The sequence below is a fragment of the Prorops nasuta genome, unplaced genomic scaffold (assembly GCF_024137725.1).
Source record: "Prorops nasuta isolate Cenicafe-Biocafe unplaced genomic scaffold, Cenicafe_Pnas_1.2 PNAS00013, whole genome shotgun sequence".
In the NCBI taxonomy this organism is placed as follows: Eukaryota; Metazoa; Arthropoda; class Insecta; order Hymenoptera; family Bethylidae; genus Prorops; species Prorops nasuta.
The window spans coordinates 6,324,113-6,340,366 of record NW_027116810.1 but is presented as its reverse complement, the minus strand read 5'-3'; the positions used below and the strand labels follow the sequence as shown (position 1 = coordinate 6,340,366).

The 16,254-nt window shown below is 31.4% G+C and overlaps 3 protein-coding genes across 3 annotated transcripts; 2 read left to right on the top strand and 1 right to left on the bottom strand.

Annotated features, from left to right (window-relative positions):
- Positions 1-2,639: 2,639 nt before the first annotated feature.
- On the top strand, positions 2,640-3,735 carry LOC136778154 (uncharacterized). Its single transcript, XM_066734768.1, has 2 exons — positions 2,640-2,816; positions 3,427-3,735. Exons 1-2 carry the CDS (start codon positions 2,640-2,642, stop codon positions 3,733-3,735), a joined length of 486 nt encoding a protein of 161 aa, XP_066590865.1.
- A 3,352-nt stretch (positions 3,736-7,087) lies between these two features.
- Positions 7,088-7,975, top strand: LOC136778153 (uncharacterized). The gene is made up of 3 exons (XM_066734767.1): positions 7,088-7,218; positions 7,326-7,620; positions 7,757-7,975. The coding sequence occupies exons 1-3, from the start codon at positions 7,088-7,090 to the stop codon at positions 7,973-7,975; spliced, it is 645 nt and encodes a 214-aa protein (XP_066590864.1).
- Positions 7,976-9,818: 1,843 nt separating this feature from the next.
- On the bottom strand, positions 9,819-12,616 carry RpL36 (ribosomal protein L36). The gene is made up of 4 exons (XM_066734580.1): positions 12,538-12,616; positions 12,231-12,357; positions 11,140-11,274; positions 9,819-9,962 (listed from the first exon to the last, which is right to left on the bottom strand). Exons 2-4 carry the CDS (start codon positions 12,354-12,356, stop codon positions 9,876-9,878), a joined length of 348 nt encoding a protein of 115 aa, XP_066590677.1. The 5' UTR covers position 12,357; positions 12,538-12,616; the 3' UTR covers positions 9,819-9,875.
- Positions 12,617-16,254: the final 3,638 nt, after the last annotated feature.

Below are 16,254 nucleotides of genomic sequence, written 5' to 3'. Positions count from 1 at the left end.
AAATAAAGCCAACTTTAAAAAAGAAAAAATTATATACAAAACATTACATTTAAAAAAAAAAAATACTTACTCATTCTGTTCTCTCTCGAGATCGCTCAACCAAGCTTCTTGAAATGGTGGTGAAAATACATTGTGATACACTTCATTATCACGCAACACCGCAAATTCTTTAACTATAAAACTCTTGTCGGTCAATACAAAACCTTGAAAATCAACGAATGTCGGTGTCATTATCGTCAGTCGCTCGATGCAATACTGAACGATCTTTTTTTTTTGTTACATTTAAGAAAATTTAATGTTTTTTTTAGGAGGGGATATTTTCTAAGAATTTTTTTCCCATTGTTAGTTTCTTCGGAAAAAAATATCTTCCAGAGATTAAGACTCCTTATCGAATGTATTTTTTTCCCATTGTTAGTTTCTTCGGAAAAAAAAAAATATCTTCCAGAGATTAAGAAACAATGGACTCCTTATCGAATGTAACTTTATATTTTTAAAAAATCTTTCTCTCTCTACGGAGATATTTCTTCGGAGATGCTTCATTTCAGTTTTTATCTTCGTCGAGAATAGCGCAACAATGCATAGAATAACTCACATAATGGATATAGAAGGTTTCTTAGTTTATAAAAAAGAACTTAAATATAAAGATATAGCTATAATTGATTTAAAAAGTAATCAAATTTCTTACGCATCTTTTCGTTTGCGTGACAGTATGAAAAACCTTAGTGAAAAAGACAAAAAAACTGTGTGGTTTTTGCTAAATATGGTGCATGGTATAAAATACAGTGATACGGGATTCGAGAAATACGAGCAGGAGGATGTGGAAGATTTTATTAGAGGTTGCCTAACGTGCGAGAATCCCGTAGTAGCCTACAAGGGAGGGAACATTGAAAAAAATCTATTGAATAGGATGAATGTGGATAATATTAATTTAGAAGTGTATGGTTGCCCTAAGTTTAAGGATTTAATTGAATTATATGATTTTGAAAAAACACCGTGCAATTTACACGTTCGAGAGAAGAACTTGAACAATGAACGTATCCACTGCCCGTACGAGGAGGTGTCAGTTTTTGCCAAGTGGATACAATCAAAAATGTGACTCTTTAAAATTCATCGGAGGAATAAAGAGGGGAAAACAAGTCCTCGCAGCCTCATTCAATGTTACAACATCGTCGGTGACAGTAAGAAAAAATGAGCTGCGAAAAGTGTAAATTAATCATGATTCAAGAGGATATTGTTCCTCTTTCACCCACTCTTCCCAGAGAATTGACAGAGGAATACGTCAATCGAATTAACGATTTCTTCAATCGTTACTTCGAAGAGTATGAACGGAAACTGCACCATTATTTGCATAAAAACTGTAAGTATTTATTTATTTAATATTTTTATATTTATTATTTGTTTGTATTTTTTTTTCTTCAAAAAATAAAGTGAAGAAAGACGAAGAGACTGAGGGAAAAGATATTGAGTCAAAGGAGACGAAGAAGGAAGAAGATAAAGAGGAGAAAAAAATAGAGGAGGAGGAAAAAGATATTGAGTCGAAGCAGACGAAGAAGGAAGAAGAAGAAGATAAAGAGGAGAAAAAAATAGAGGAGGAGGAAGAATGTAAGTATTAACTTTATCTTTTTTACCTTTTCATAATTATTACCTGTTTGTATTTTTAAATTAAAGTGAAGAAAGACGAAGAGACCGGGGAAGATATTGAGTCAAAGGAGATGAAGAAGGAAGAAGAAAAAAATAAAGTGAAGAAAGACGAAGAGACTGAGGAAAAAGATATTGAGTCAAAGGAGACGAAGAAGGAAGAAGATAAAGAGGAGAAAAAAATAGAGGAGGAGGAGGAAAAAGATATTGAGTCGAAGCAGACGAAGAAGGAAGAAGAAGATAAAGAGGAGAAAAAAATAGAGGAGGAAGAATGTAAGTATTAACTTTATCTTTTTTACCTTTTCATAATTATTACCTGTTTGTATTTTTAAATTAAAGTGAAGAAAGACGAAGAGAAACAGACCGGGGAAGATATTGAGTCAAAGGAGATGAAGAAGGAAGAGGAGAAAAAAATAGAGGAGGAGGAAAAAGATAATGTGTCAAAGCAGACTAAGAAGGAAGATGAATCACCAAATTTCTTTTTCTTTTATTATTAAATTTTTATAGAATAGTTTAAAAATTATTGTAGAAATATTATTAAAAATATATATTAATTTTATTTAAAAAACTACAACGATTGTTCAACTAGCAAACCCCTGCTCCTCAACCTTGAATTCACGTGAAAAACGTTATCATCCAAAGTATGGACGAGGTAGTAGAAGAGGAGGAGGCTGTTAATAGCTATTGTGAAGTGGAGAAATCTAATACGTATTGATAGAGAAAATAATAATAATTATACATTTCGTATTGAGCTTACATCTCTACCATTCTCAGTCTACCGAGTTTGCTTGACGTGATAGTTTCAACAAGAAAAAAAAAAAAAAAAAAAAAAAAAAAAAATGGGTGCAATTAAATTGTACAGATTAACTACTGAACAAAATATTGAACAAAATATTGAAAACATTCAGAATATGGATGAATTTGTGGAGGAAGAAGAAGAAGTAGATTTGGAAGGAGATTGGGGTGAAGTGAATAACAACGCGTTGACCGCGATTGTCAGAATGTTGAGGAAGAAGCTTCAGCGGCAAAAATCAACATCAAATATTGATGATGATGATGATGATGATGATGATGAGGCTAATCTATTAGATTATAGTAGTGAAATGGAGTGGGAGCCAGAAATTTGGGAGCAAGAAATTTCTCCAGAAAATATAATACGGTTCGACGAGGATAATGACGTTCTCCAGCTACTGTCGAATTCATTTACGGAAACCTCCAACAATCGGTAAGAATCGATGAAAAAAAAAAATTTATCAAGTGCTTGGATAAGTAGTATAATTTTTCCTAATTTTTTTTTCTCGTAGATGATACCGCTCCTACTACTGCTACTCTCACTACCACTTCATTTTTATAATATTTTATTATTAAATTCAATTATAACTTTTTTTTATGTATGTTATTAAAAATATATTTATAAATTTTAATTAAAAAAACAAAAAAAATATCGTTCATTTCACAACCTCAAAATTCTATTTCTCCTTCTCCTTCTATTATTATTATTATTATTAACGTTCGTCGTATCAGGTCTCTATTGAAATTCTCTTTGACTGCGTTCCGCTTCTCGGATAGGAGGCTAATATGTTTTGATAAAGAGTTAACTAATATGTATTGATAAAGAAAGGTATCTGACTAACTAAAATGTACGTGCGTAATCGGTCAGTTCATATTTCATTGGGAGATCGTTTTGCATCTGAGCGACTAGTGACGAAAAATCTTGAGATCATTTTAACGCTAGCAACGACAGTGACAATGTTCCGTGATACATCTAAAAAACGAGACATTTTTAAGGATAATCCTGATTTTGATGCCTTGATTGAAGTGCTTGTGGGGATAATAAGTGAAATGGAGGAACAAATAGAGGAAGAGGACGAAGATTTGTTGAGGAATCCGGAGGATATTCCTGAATTTAGCGCCTTGGTTGAAGAACTTGTGGAGATAATGGGTGAAATGGAGGAAGCAGTGCAAGAGGAAGAAGATTTGATAGTAATTGTTGAAAAACTAGTGGAGCCCAGAAATCGAATACAAGAAGGGCTAGAGCAAGCGGAGCAAGAGCAGGAGGAGGAAGATGAGGAGGAGGAAAACGAAGAACAACACTAATTCAAATATGTTTTTGAAGAGAGAAATTTTGGAGGCTGCGCAATCTGAGACTTTCGTCACGGGGGAACACAAGTTACGAGCCTGAGGTACAACTTACTTCGTCACGGTGGAAGCAAGCAAATACATATATATATCATCAGTCAATAATGTATTTCAATAAAGAGGGTTTTTTATGCCGAAAGGCTTTTTCCCTTCAATTTTTTTTTTTTTTTTTTTTTATTTAATTACCTCTCCATCAATCCATAACAATTTCCCTTTTTATTGAATAATAACAAAATGGGAATTATATCGCTCAAATACCTATAAAATTTTTATTAAGAAAAATATTTACATTTTAAAAATTCTTTATCCATAAGGTTTTTTCTTTTTTTAAAAAAATAACGGTACTCGCAAGCCAGCAACCATTTTCCAGTTATATTGCCTTGAGAGCCATTTTCACACCAATAGAACCCTTGAACACTGCTCCTAAATCTTTTCAAGTGTTTCAAATACGTCCCAACCACTTCTCTTTAGGTAAGGTCACGTAGGCTCCGCTCTTATTACAGAGCGGATGATAAGTATCTACGACGATGGACTATTCGCCTTAAAAGAAGTCGATCGCGAAACCTAATACGTATTGATAATTGAATATAAACTTCTCTCCGCATTGACAATGAGATGTAAACTTGATCTGAAGTGGAGAGAAGGCTAATATGTAAACTTGATCTGAAGTGGAGAGAAGGCTAATATGTATTGTTAAAGATGTATAAACTTCATCTGGAGTATAGAGAGAGAGAGAGAGAGAAAATTTGAACACGTAGAGGAGAGCATTCTTCAAATCAGTCTTCAGTGAACCATCATGAGTTCCACAAGGAAAGTTAGTTTACCGGACAAGAAAGTGACGCTGGAGGATCTAAAACATTCCTCCAAACCAGTGGCAATAGTGAGGCCAATTGTGAGGCAGCAGCAGTCAGTGCGAAGAGGGTATCGCACGATACCCGAACAGCAGCAGCCACTGCGGCGGCCACATTCGCTGCCCATAGCCCTGCGGATGCTGCATGCAGCGGAGCAGCCTGCAGCGGAGCAGTCTGCAGCGGAGCAACCTGCAGTCTCGCGTAGGCTGCAATTAATATTACGTTTACCTAATATGTAGCCTATGTGAGCTGCTAGGTTGTGTGTGTGTGACAGGCAGTCCCCACCAAATCGGTAAGAGTTAATACAAAAAAATAATAATAATAAATATTAATAATAAATATAAATAATTTTTCTTTTTAATTATAGATGCTGTTGCTGTTTTTATTGCGGTACCTATATATATATATATATATATTTCATATGTATTTCAATAAAGAGGGTTTTTTATGCCGAAAGGCTTTTTCCCTTAAATTTATGTTTTTTTTTCTATTACATTACCTCTCCACCAATCCACTGTATCCCGTACTAGAAATATTGCAAAGAATCAGCTACAGAGGAACAAAGATGGAATCTCTCTCTCTCTCTCTCTCTCTCTCTCTTAGACGTACACTGCTTAACGTAAGAGGGGGGAGGTCGCATCATCGCACTACTCTCTCTCTCTTGTATGGCTTAACGTAAGGGGGATGGGGGGCTCTCTCTCTCTTGTACGGATAAACGTAAGGGGGACCACGTGTGTACCCTACGAGTTTATTCTGCTGGAATCTCTCTCTCTCTCTCTCTCTCTCTCTCTCTCAGGCGTCCACTGCTTAACATTAGAGGGGGGGAGGTCACGTGTGTACCCTACGAGTTTAACGTCGGGGGAGGACGATGCGCATGCGCACAACCGCGCACGAGGAGAGGGGGCAATTCCCCTACTTCCCTTGCCCCCGCGGGACCCCGACCCCCTCGCCACGCGGTCCCAGAACCATCCTAGCTACTCTACTAGCCAGTTTGAAGCTTTATCAAAAACTTCGATTTAAAGGAACTTGCAGAACATTTAATGGGTGAGTTTAGTTTTCTCCTTCATCAATGTATTGATTTTGAATCATTCACTTTAGCTTCGTTAGTAGAAAGAGAATGCCCTCATGCATTGTCTATTAAGTTATCATTGCGCTCGCGCGATATCTTAGCTTTTGATACTTTCCTTTACATTGCGTCAACTCGCTCTTTCCATCAAATCAGTCAATGATGCTTGTACTGAATTGAATTGAAATTGTAATGTAAAGGATTTTGTTATTTTTAAAATTAATCTAATAGCCAGATTAAAGAAATAAATAGCAAAAGTATTATCGCACGCGATCGATAATTTTTACATTCTAGCTGGCTGCTCATCAATTGTTTTTCACTTTCTCCACTTTCCATTATGCAGTTAAAGTCGTTCGAAAAGGACTGAAAAAGGGTGATTTTTAAATAGAAAGAACTTTTAAACCCCTTGAACGATTCGAACAAAATTTTACAAGTGCATTTGGATGGTCACCCCGAACCTCCAGTTACGAGAAAAGGCGGTCGTTTCGTTACACCCTGTATATATACATATTATGACAACTATTTATAGTTCTATATTATATATACTGCTGTGTTAAGAAGGCAATACGTTTGTAGTTTTATATTGTATCAGTTTTTGGCATCTATAAATTTATCATAACTAAATTCCGATGTTGCGTTTAGCCTTTCTCATTTAATTATTTATAAAATCTTAATACCATTTCGAGCCATCAATGAGTATGTTTTTAAATTTGTGAGCGTTCAAGTTTTTCGAAATATTATAAGCATTATTTATAACCTCTTTCTATTCTCACGGCAACATAAAAAGAAAAGGATAGAGAGATATATAATCTAAAAATATGCTATCTAGGATGCATTTTCAGTGTTTTCTTATTAGGGAGAGTTCATGATGTTAAGTTTTTTTAAAAAATATGTTTGTCAAATGAAAATTATAAGGGCCAATAATATTGTCGAAAAGAAATAGGCATCGCTTAATATGTTTTTGATAACACATAAATCTGCTTATAAAAATATTAAAATATAATGCAAATATTCATGAGATCTCTATTACTTTAATACCATATAAAAAAAAGAAGCGGAAGAACCGTGATTAATGAAGGAAATGTAATTTTTCTACTACTTCCTCAATTGGAGAAAGGTCTTTATTTTTAACAATAATAGAAGCCTCCGCTTAATATTAGAAAAAGCTACTTATATTTTCGTCGTATTCAATGTTTCAAAGCCTTCTACTTTTCTTGCAAACAATTTCTATAACATTTTTGGAATTCTTAATTATATTTATATGATAACCACGCAGTATATTAATTACAACTTTTTATATACGTTCATAATATTTTATATTGTCAGATATTTACGATGCAGTAATAATAATTGTATAAGAAGTGCAAAAATAAAAAATGACAAATTTGAAAAAATGACCAATCATACCTGTGAAAAAAAGGATCTTCTATACAAAGAACAGTGCAAGTTTCGCAATTTGGCTTTTGAAGTAATTACAAATACCCCCTGTACTTCAAAAGAAGCATACGATCATGCAGCAAAAAGGTAATCAATTCTTGATAATAAATTAAAATTATATTACATCTTCTTTATAACTTATTATAATTTATTTATATAATTTTAAATAATAATATAAATATTTTGATTTTTAGTTGTCCATTTGGAGCTGAAAGTATACCATTCAAAAAAATTAATTATACATTAAATAAGTGGAAAAAAAAGAAATATCCAAAATCTCCTAAAAATATAAAACTATTAGAAGCAACTCTCAATTCATCAACAAAATTTATGCAATTTAAAGTAGGAAATCGTAAGGACAAAATAGAACATTATATATATAAGGAAGATAAAAATATTTCTTTCATTTTCTATAACAAAAAAATGGTGAAATGTTTGCGAGATGCTCAAACCATATCAGTAGACGGCACTTTTGATGTAACGCCAAAAGTAATAGGCATATACCAACTTTTTATAATAATGGCGAAAAAATTTGAAAAAGTGTAATTTGCCAAATTCTTTATTTCTAATAAATATTGTGTATATTAAACTTTAATTATACGCTTTTCATTATATGTGTTTGCAGAGCTTTCCAATAGTATGGATTCTTATGAATAAGAAAACTGAAAGTGCCTATAGAGGTGTTTTAAATTTTGTGAAATTTAAAATATTGAATAAAATGAATCCTGTATATGTTCATTGCGATTTCGAAAAGGCCATTCAAAATTCAGTGAAAACTATATTTCCAGAAACAGTTATAAAAGGCTGCTATTTTCATTACATTCACGTGAGGAACATACGTTAATATATATTCTTATGATGTGAAATTCATAATTTTTACTTTGCATCTTTAATTTCTAGAATATTATTAAAAAAGCAAAGACGTATAAATTAACGGGGACACGAAATATTAAAATTAAAGTGGCATTAAGGAAAATTTATAATATACCCTTATTGCCCGCAAACATTTTGAAAGATGGATTTTTCTTAATTAAAAATGACATAAAAAGAGACATTGAATTGTATAAAATATTAAAACCATTGTTAAAATATGTACAGAATTTCTGGATTAAACGAGTTGATGCTGATATTCTCAGCGTATACAATATGGATTCTCGTACTAATAATGACCAAGAATGGTTTAACAAATATCTTAAGCGGAAAATGGGACTGCATCCATCTTTCTATAAATTTGTTGGCATGTATTTATAAAATATTCGTTTCATCTAAGCATTTTATTTTTAGTAAATACGATGATATATGCATTTTACACATCTTGTAGATAAACTTATAGATGTTACAAAAGAATACGATATCTGCTATAAACAACTGGATACTGGACTTAAAAAATCCAAAATTAATATAAGAAAGAACGTTAAAATATACAACAAATGGATTAAAGAATTTAAATTTCAATATGAATTATTGCAGTCAAAAGAAGCAAGGGATGAAGTGATAGATTTCATAAATTTAACTATTTACAAGAACATAAATTTTATGAATATTATTAGGAAATTATGGAAATTTAATGGTAGTTATAAATATACATTATAATATATTCTCTTTAACACATTCAAACATTATATTTCAATCTACATTATTAGAGATGATATGCAATCGATTACGCTACTGAATTCTTATTTTGTTAAGAATTCAAACAAAAAACAGAAGTTCAGTTGGCTTGAACAACTAAGTAGTTTTTTAAGATATTTCTAACCAAAATTTTATTTATATAATCGAACACATCATTTCATACTATATATATATATATTGATATAAACAAATATTTTTTTGTAGATTATAAACAAATAGATTGCTCCAGAATAGAAAAAGGAAAAGTTCCTGGTACCGTAATTATAAATTTACAGAATTGTTAAACAAATATATTTTATATATTATTAATTATTGACCCATTTAATTCGTATTTAGTTATAGAAACAATGAAACACATATTTTAACGTTTTATTCAGCTTATTTTATATTAAAATAAATAATTGAAGACTTTTAACTTTCCTCTTATTATTATTTTAATCCTTTTCGTTTACATATTTGTATTTTATCCAATTTCTCATCTCGTTAAATAAATCAAATTTTTGACAGCCACCGGTTAGCCTGTTATATTTCTTTTACGCTGTCTTGTTTGTTTACTACTTAAAGTTTAAATCTTACTCACTAGTGGAGCCACAATCAAAGATGCGCACCACATTCATCTTTTAGTAGATGACCATGCATCTTGCACCATTTGCCCTAGGGAAATTTAGGACAAAATCCAATCTACCGAAAAGACCCTGTATAGCCTGGTAACTTTTTTGTAGGGTGGTACCCCTACTTAAGTCTGACTTTTCGGCGGAGAGTGCGGAGACACCCGAGAGCTGCACGCACATACTCGTTGCGTTCGCTGTCGACGCGCCGCCCGGCGGCGTAAAGCGGCAAACAGTGGCGCTGTGAGCGCGACACTGGTCACAGGAGCGACCCGTTTTTTCCGTGCTGACACCGGCCCTAAATGACTCAAAATAATTTTAAATATATATTTAACACATGTATTGTTCCAAATATATCGGTTTTGAAATTGCTGTTACTTTCTTTACTTTATTTTTGTATTTATCATCATACTTGAATTGTAAAACTAAAATGACCACATAAAAGTGTAATGTTTAATTATTTATTGTTTTCATTTTTTATATTACAAAAAGGTTAAACAGAATTTAATGATGAGCTGCTGCCTTTCGCATTTGAACCAAAATGTTTCCAAGCTCCTCACGCTTCCTTTTAGCACGAATATGTGTGCCAAGCTGTAACATAAAAACTTTGTCTTAAATCTGTTTTAACAAAGAGTTATACAGATTATCCTTCTAATTTAATTATACAAATTTAAAAAGTAAACATCCTTAGTAGCAAAACTGATGATAATGGCATTAAAATGAATACATTATTATTTTAACTTGAAACGACTAAAATACATATTACCAATGATAATTAGAAAAACTGAATCTGTAAAAACAAAAAGTTATAAGAAAATATTTATGATCAGTCTCTATTTGCATGTATATGTATTGTTCATCTCTTCTTCATTCTGCAAATTAGTAATTAAACTTTTTTGTTTGTTTGACAATGCAGATGAGAATTTATATCTTACTTGTCTTTACTGTTATCTATACTGGATGTTTCACTCAACGCACCTCAGAACATGGACTTAAAAATTCATTTATTTTAACCCTTTGTGGACAACAAAACTTATTATTCCTCAATAAATGGCTAATAAGAGTCACCCCTCGTCCATAAAGGGTTAATAACTGTAAAAGATATTAACTTTTTGTATGACATTTTTGGGTCTAAACAAAAATTGTTTTTTGAAAAGTTGTATGACATAACTTAACATCTCTTTTATTTATGAAGATTAATCAATTTTTATATCATCAATCTAGGGTGAGTTAAATGAAACACTATACAAAATATATTAACTTACTTTTGGCACTTATATGAAAGCATTCACACAAATGTAAAATAAAAATATTTTCTTAACAAGACAAATTCAAAACTAATAAACTGAATGCAGCTTAGTAATAATCAATTGGTTTACTTGTGAGAGTATTTAAGAAAAAACAATTTAAATATAAACATCATAATAATGATATATTGAGAGGGAATTTCACATCTAAAATCAAAGGCACGTAACATTACAAAATGTTACCTAATTAACTAGGCAAACACCAATTTTTTACACAGGAGCTATTAAAACCCCATTTCTGCTTGCATTCAATTAGGTCTTACATTAAAAATTAATATTTTTTAAATTTATGCTAACAAATCTTTTAGGTCTACCACTAGGAAGTCGTAAATTCTATACTTTATACAATAATCTTTTATCAATTAATAATGATTACCCTTATTATAATCAGATATAATGATGCGATGTTTGAACTTTTTTATATAATTTTTTTGAGATGGAAAAATGCCAATGATACTTACACGTCTCTTCAAAAATTTCAATGCACGCTTATCCTTAGAAACCTTTAACAGCTCCATAGCACGTTTCTCATATGGTGCGTGTCCTGTAACTTCACGGATCAGATCTCGTACAAACCTACTATGTTTTGTTTGTTTCTGAAATAAGAAGATTGTTTATAATTAAAATATTTTCCTTATCAAAAAATTTCAAGATAATTGTTGTGTTGGACTTATAACATATTAGTCTGCCATACTTATTACTCAAAAAAGCATGATACTCCTTAATACACTTGAATAATGAATAACAGAATATTAAAGATCAATTAAAAGCAATAGACGTTAAAATATTTTACTCATATATAAGCACATCATGTAACTCTGTTACTTCTATTCTTTTTTTACCAGCACTTTTTCTCAATAAAATGTTTTGCTATTTTCATTGATTTAAATTCAGTTTTTTAATTTTAAAAGTATAATTAACAAATTTACCATATGAATTTTTTTAAATTAAATACAAAAACTAATACTGAAATAAATAATATTCATCCAACTGATCTGGTATCTATTAAAAAATGAACTTTTAAGTATGTTTAACATATCTTACAAAATTTCAAGCAATTAATTTATAAAGTGTACATACTTAATAAAAATAAGAACAAAAATTATAGTCAACTAAAAGTTAAAAATGTTATTCAAGACCCTGTGAAACAAAGAATACTTTCAATACAATCATATTGCAAGTGCAAATGCAGTAGCCAAATATTTTATATCCTTTTACTATTTAGCTGTTTTAAATACTACATTAATAATTGTTCAATTATACAAATTTGTTTATTTCATGGTTATAGTGACTAATTAGTAAGGTAGAAAGTCCAGTGGAACAGTCACCATAAGATTTACTGTAAAAACCAGTAATTCATATCTTAATTTATAAAAATACAAATAAGAAAAACTACACACATACACACACATTTTAGGAATTTAAGACCTTAATATATACTTTCATTCGATATTATTCTTTTCTAAAATTAATATTTAAATATGTATGGTTTAACCTTAATTTTACCTATTCAAATTTACCAAACCTTTAATCTTATATTCTAATTACTTACCCCCTTTAACCTTGATGGCCGAAGAGCAACTTTTTTTTGTAACTTAATTTTGTTAGAGGAAACACGAATTTTTGTTGTTTTATGTCCCTTCTGAAGACCAACAGCTAATTCGTACTTTGGTGCCATTCTGCAAAAGTTCAATATAGTAAGGTTATACATGCATGATAATAATACATTATTATTCAATTATTTTGAATAAATATTGTTAAAAATAAATAAAGTTGAAGTTTAAATAATATAAGCTAAGACGAAAATAACTCCTTTGGTTCGATTACATAAATATCGTTTGATTTAAAATCACACAAACCTTCTGCAGCGTGCAACACAAGTTGGAAAAGAGAAACTCAATGTTCAGGCCCGTTGTAAAGTGGAAAGCAGCATTCCCAACAAAAAAAAAATAAACATGAAAAAGGTCAATTTGAGTTGGCAGCTCTGCGAAGTAGCTACGCTGTAAGTTCTGCTTGCTGATTACGGTTGACTTGTACTGTCTTGTACGATTAAGTAGTAAAAGCAATGTTTATGTAAACACAGATTTTGGCAGGTCAACTGGATGGTTATGTTCAAATCTGTTTCAGATAAGTAAAATTTAATCTTTATGTATAAAATGCATTGGAACACGATGCTTTGTGAATTATATCATTTGTTACAGATACTTTAGTTAAATTTGGTTGGTGCGAAAAGTCAATTTCAAGAGTACATGCAAAGAAAATTTTATTGGCAAGCAGATTAGGTACTTGTTAGCAAACACATAATGGCTGAGATGACAAATCATCAGTTTTAAGGATTGCGATGGATATACCAGAGAAGTATTTACCCTCATTTATTAAGTTACCACCAGTTGAGTGTATCCTCCGCTCTGCTGATCTGTAAAGATGCAGAAACATCAATGTACATATCACATTATTTAGACTCAGGTAATCTTCAAAAATTTGGTGAAAAGAGACTCAGTAAGTGTTTTTATAAAATGTTTTCTGCAGCCTTGAAATTTTTTATGATTCAGGTAATATTGAATTATGCTATTATGCAGATAATTCATAACTGCAAAAAGGAATGGTAGACACGTCATTGAATACAAGTGAACTCAATGATGATATTGGTACATTAAATTCTCTTCAGGTGACTTCAAATTAGCAGCAGTCTTAAGAGATACGGCTGTTATGGTTTGTGATGTTGATCCAACAAACCACCTTTATCAAACTGCTGCAATTCAAAATGTCTTTTTGTTTTTGGCTTAATGTCATATTTGTTTCTTTAACATGGGAAACACAGAAACCGTTTAGCCCTTGCAGCTTGAAATTACAAAATGAAGTCATTTGATAGTTGGCGCTTCAAAAAGTGTCCTTGACCCATTATATGGAAAATATGGATGGCAGTGTCTCCTATTCCTAGGAAGAAGTATGCGTAAAGTGTCTAGGATGTAAAAACGATTGAAAAACGGTTTTAACTGCATATTCTCATCACAAAACTGAGTATACCCTTGAATTTGAACATCATTTGAGAATATAACCACTATTCCTAAAAATTATTTTTGTTGACAAATCATTCAATTTCCATTGATTTTTCAGATTGTAAGAATATCAATGATTAATGTCATTTATAATTCACAAAGCTATTGAACTGGTTTTATTAAATGTAGCAATTCAAGGCAGTGACCTAAGGGACTTGCAAAAGTAATACGTAATAAGATTTCGAGATGTGACTTAAGGACCCTTCGCAATTTATTGCTGCTTTGGGGGCATCAATCAATATTTCATCATTACAAACTAATTTTATGATAGAATAAAATACTTTTTTTTCCAGATTAATAAAAAAAAAATCTCGGTAAGGCTGTACGTGCTATACGTAAAAGAAAATGAAGGGGTATCCATTTATAAATTTATTAACGTGTTTCCATGTATAAGTCCTATAATATATATGTAAACATTAATAAAGCATATAAATTTTAAGAAATTGTTAAATCCATTTCTTTATATAACTTGATTAATCCTTTTCTCCAAGTATAAATATTAGACTCAATGAATGTAGAAAAGCTAAGAGCTACTCCGATATTGATTTTATAATAAAATATTTGTTTTTCAGAAATCTCAATTTATCATTATAGTCACAAGTACAAGAGGCTTCGGATATCCTGTACAAAAGTCTCTTTGTGTGTATCTAACTTAATTTCACATTATTATTATTTTACCGCATTCAAAACCTTATGGGACTCGTAATGCTAGTGTAACAGCTATATTTTGATAATTATATTCCGTATTTGTCAGTACCAGGATTATCATAGCAAATATCCTAATGAACTCTTTTTAAATTAAATTATCGTAGTCATTTAGCATATTTTAATTGTTTCATCATCCAATACTGCTGCCGTCGTTTGACGATACCCAAGATTCCACGTAAAACAATTTATATTTCTCCTGTGTCCTCTTAAAAATGCTGTGCTGGTAGTCCACTTTTTAATAAGCAACACATAAACATTATTACCTAAAAAACATGAAATATTTAATAAAGAAGGCATAAAGAATGTAAAAAAATTCATGGATCTATATTAATATTTAAAACATTCCCAAAACATGAGCTATACCTTTGCTACCAGTAGTGACGAAATATTGGTTGATGCCCCCAAAGCAGCAATAAATTGCGAAGAGTCCTTAAGTCACATCTCGAAATCTTATTACGTATTACTTTTGCAAGTCCCTTAGGTCACTGCCTTGAATTGCTACATTTAATAAAACCAGTTCAATAGCTTTGTGAATTATAAATGACATTAATCATTGATATTCTTACAATCTGAAAAATCAATGGAAATTGAATGATTTGTCAACAAAAATAATTTTTAGGAATAGAGTGGTTATATTCTCAAATGATGTTCAAATTCAAGGGTATACTCAGTTTTGTGATGAGAATATGCAGTTAAAACCGTTTTTCAATCGTTTTTACATCCTAGACACTTTACGCATACTTCTTCCTAGGAATAGGAGACACAGCCATCCATATTTTCCATATAATGGGTCAAGGACACTTTTTGAAGCGCCAACTATCAAATGAATTCATTTTGTAATTTCAAGCTGCAAGGGCTAAAAGGTTTCTGTGTTTCCCATGTTAAAGAAACAAATATGACATTAAGCCAAAAACAAAAAGACATTTTGAATTGCAGCAGTTTGATAAAGGTGGTTTGTTGGATCAACATCACAAACCATAACAGCCGTATCTCTTAAGACTGCTGCTAGTTTGAAGTCACCTGAAGAGAATTTAATGTACCAATATCATCATTGAGTTCACTTGTATTCAATTACGTGTCTACCATTCCTTTTTGCAGTTATGAATTATCTGCATAATAGCATAATTCAATATTACCTGAATCATAAAAAATTTCAAGGCTGCAGAAAACATTTTATAAAAACACTTACTGAGTCTCTTTTCACCAAATTTTTGAAGATTACCTGAGTCTAAATAATGTGATATGTACATTGATGTTTCTGCATCTTTACAGGTCAACAGAGCGGAGGATACACTCAACTGGTGGTAACTTAATAGATGAGGGTAAATATATCTCTGGTATATCGATCGCAATCCTTAAATCTGATGATTTATCATCTCAGCCATTATGTGTTTGCTAACAAGTACCTAATCTGCTTGCCAATAAATTTTTCTTTGCATGTACTCTTGAAATTGTTTTTGCGCACCATCCAAATTTAACCAAAGTATCTGTAACAAATGATATTATTCACAAAGCATCGCGTTCCAATGCATTTTATACATGAAGATTAATTTTTACTTATCTGAAACAGATTTGAACATAACCATCCAGCTGACCTGCCAAAATTTGTGTTTACATAAACATTGCTTTTACTACTTAATCGTACAAGTCAGCCGTAATCAGCAAGCAGAACTTGCAGCGTAGCTACTTCGCAGAGCTGCCAACTTAAATTGACCTTTTTCATGTTTATTTTTTTTTTTTGGGAATGCTGCTTTCCACTTTACGAGAAGAGAGAGATCGACTACGGGCGCGTTCCGTTACTTCCGTTAT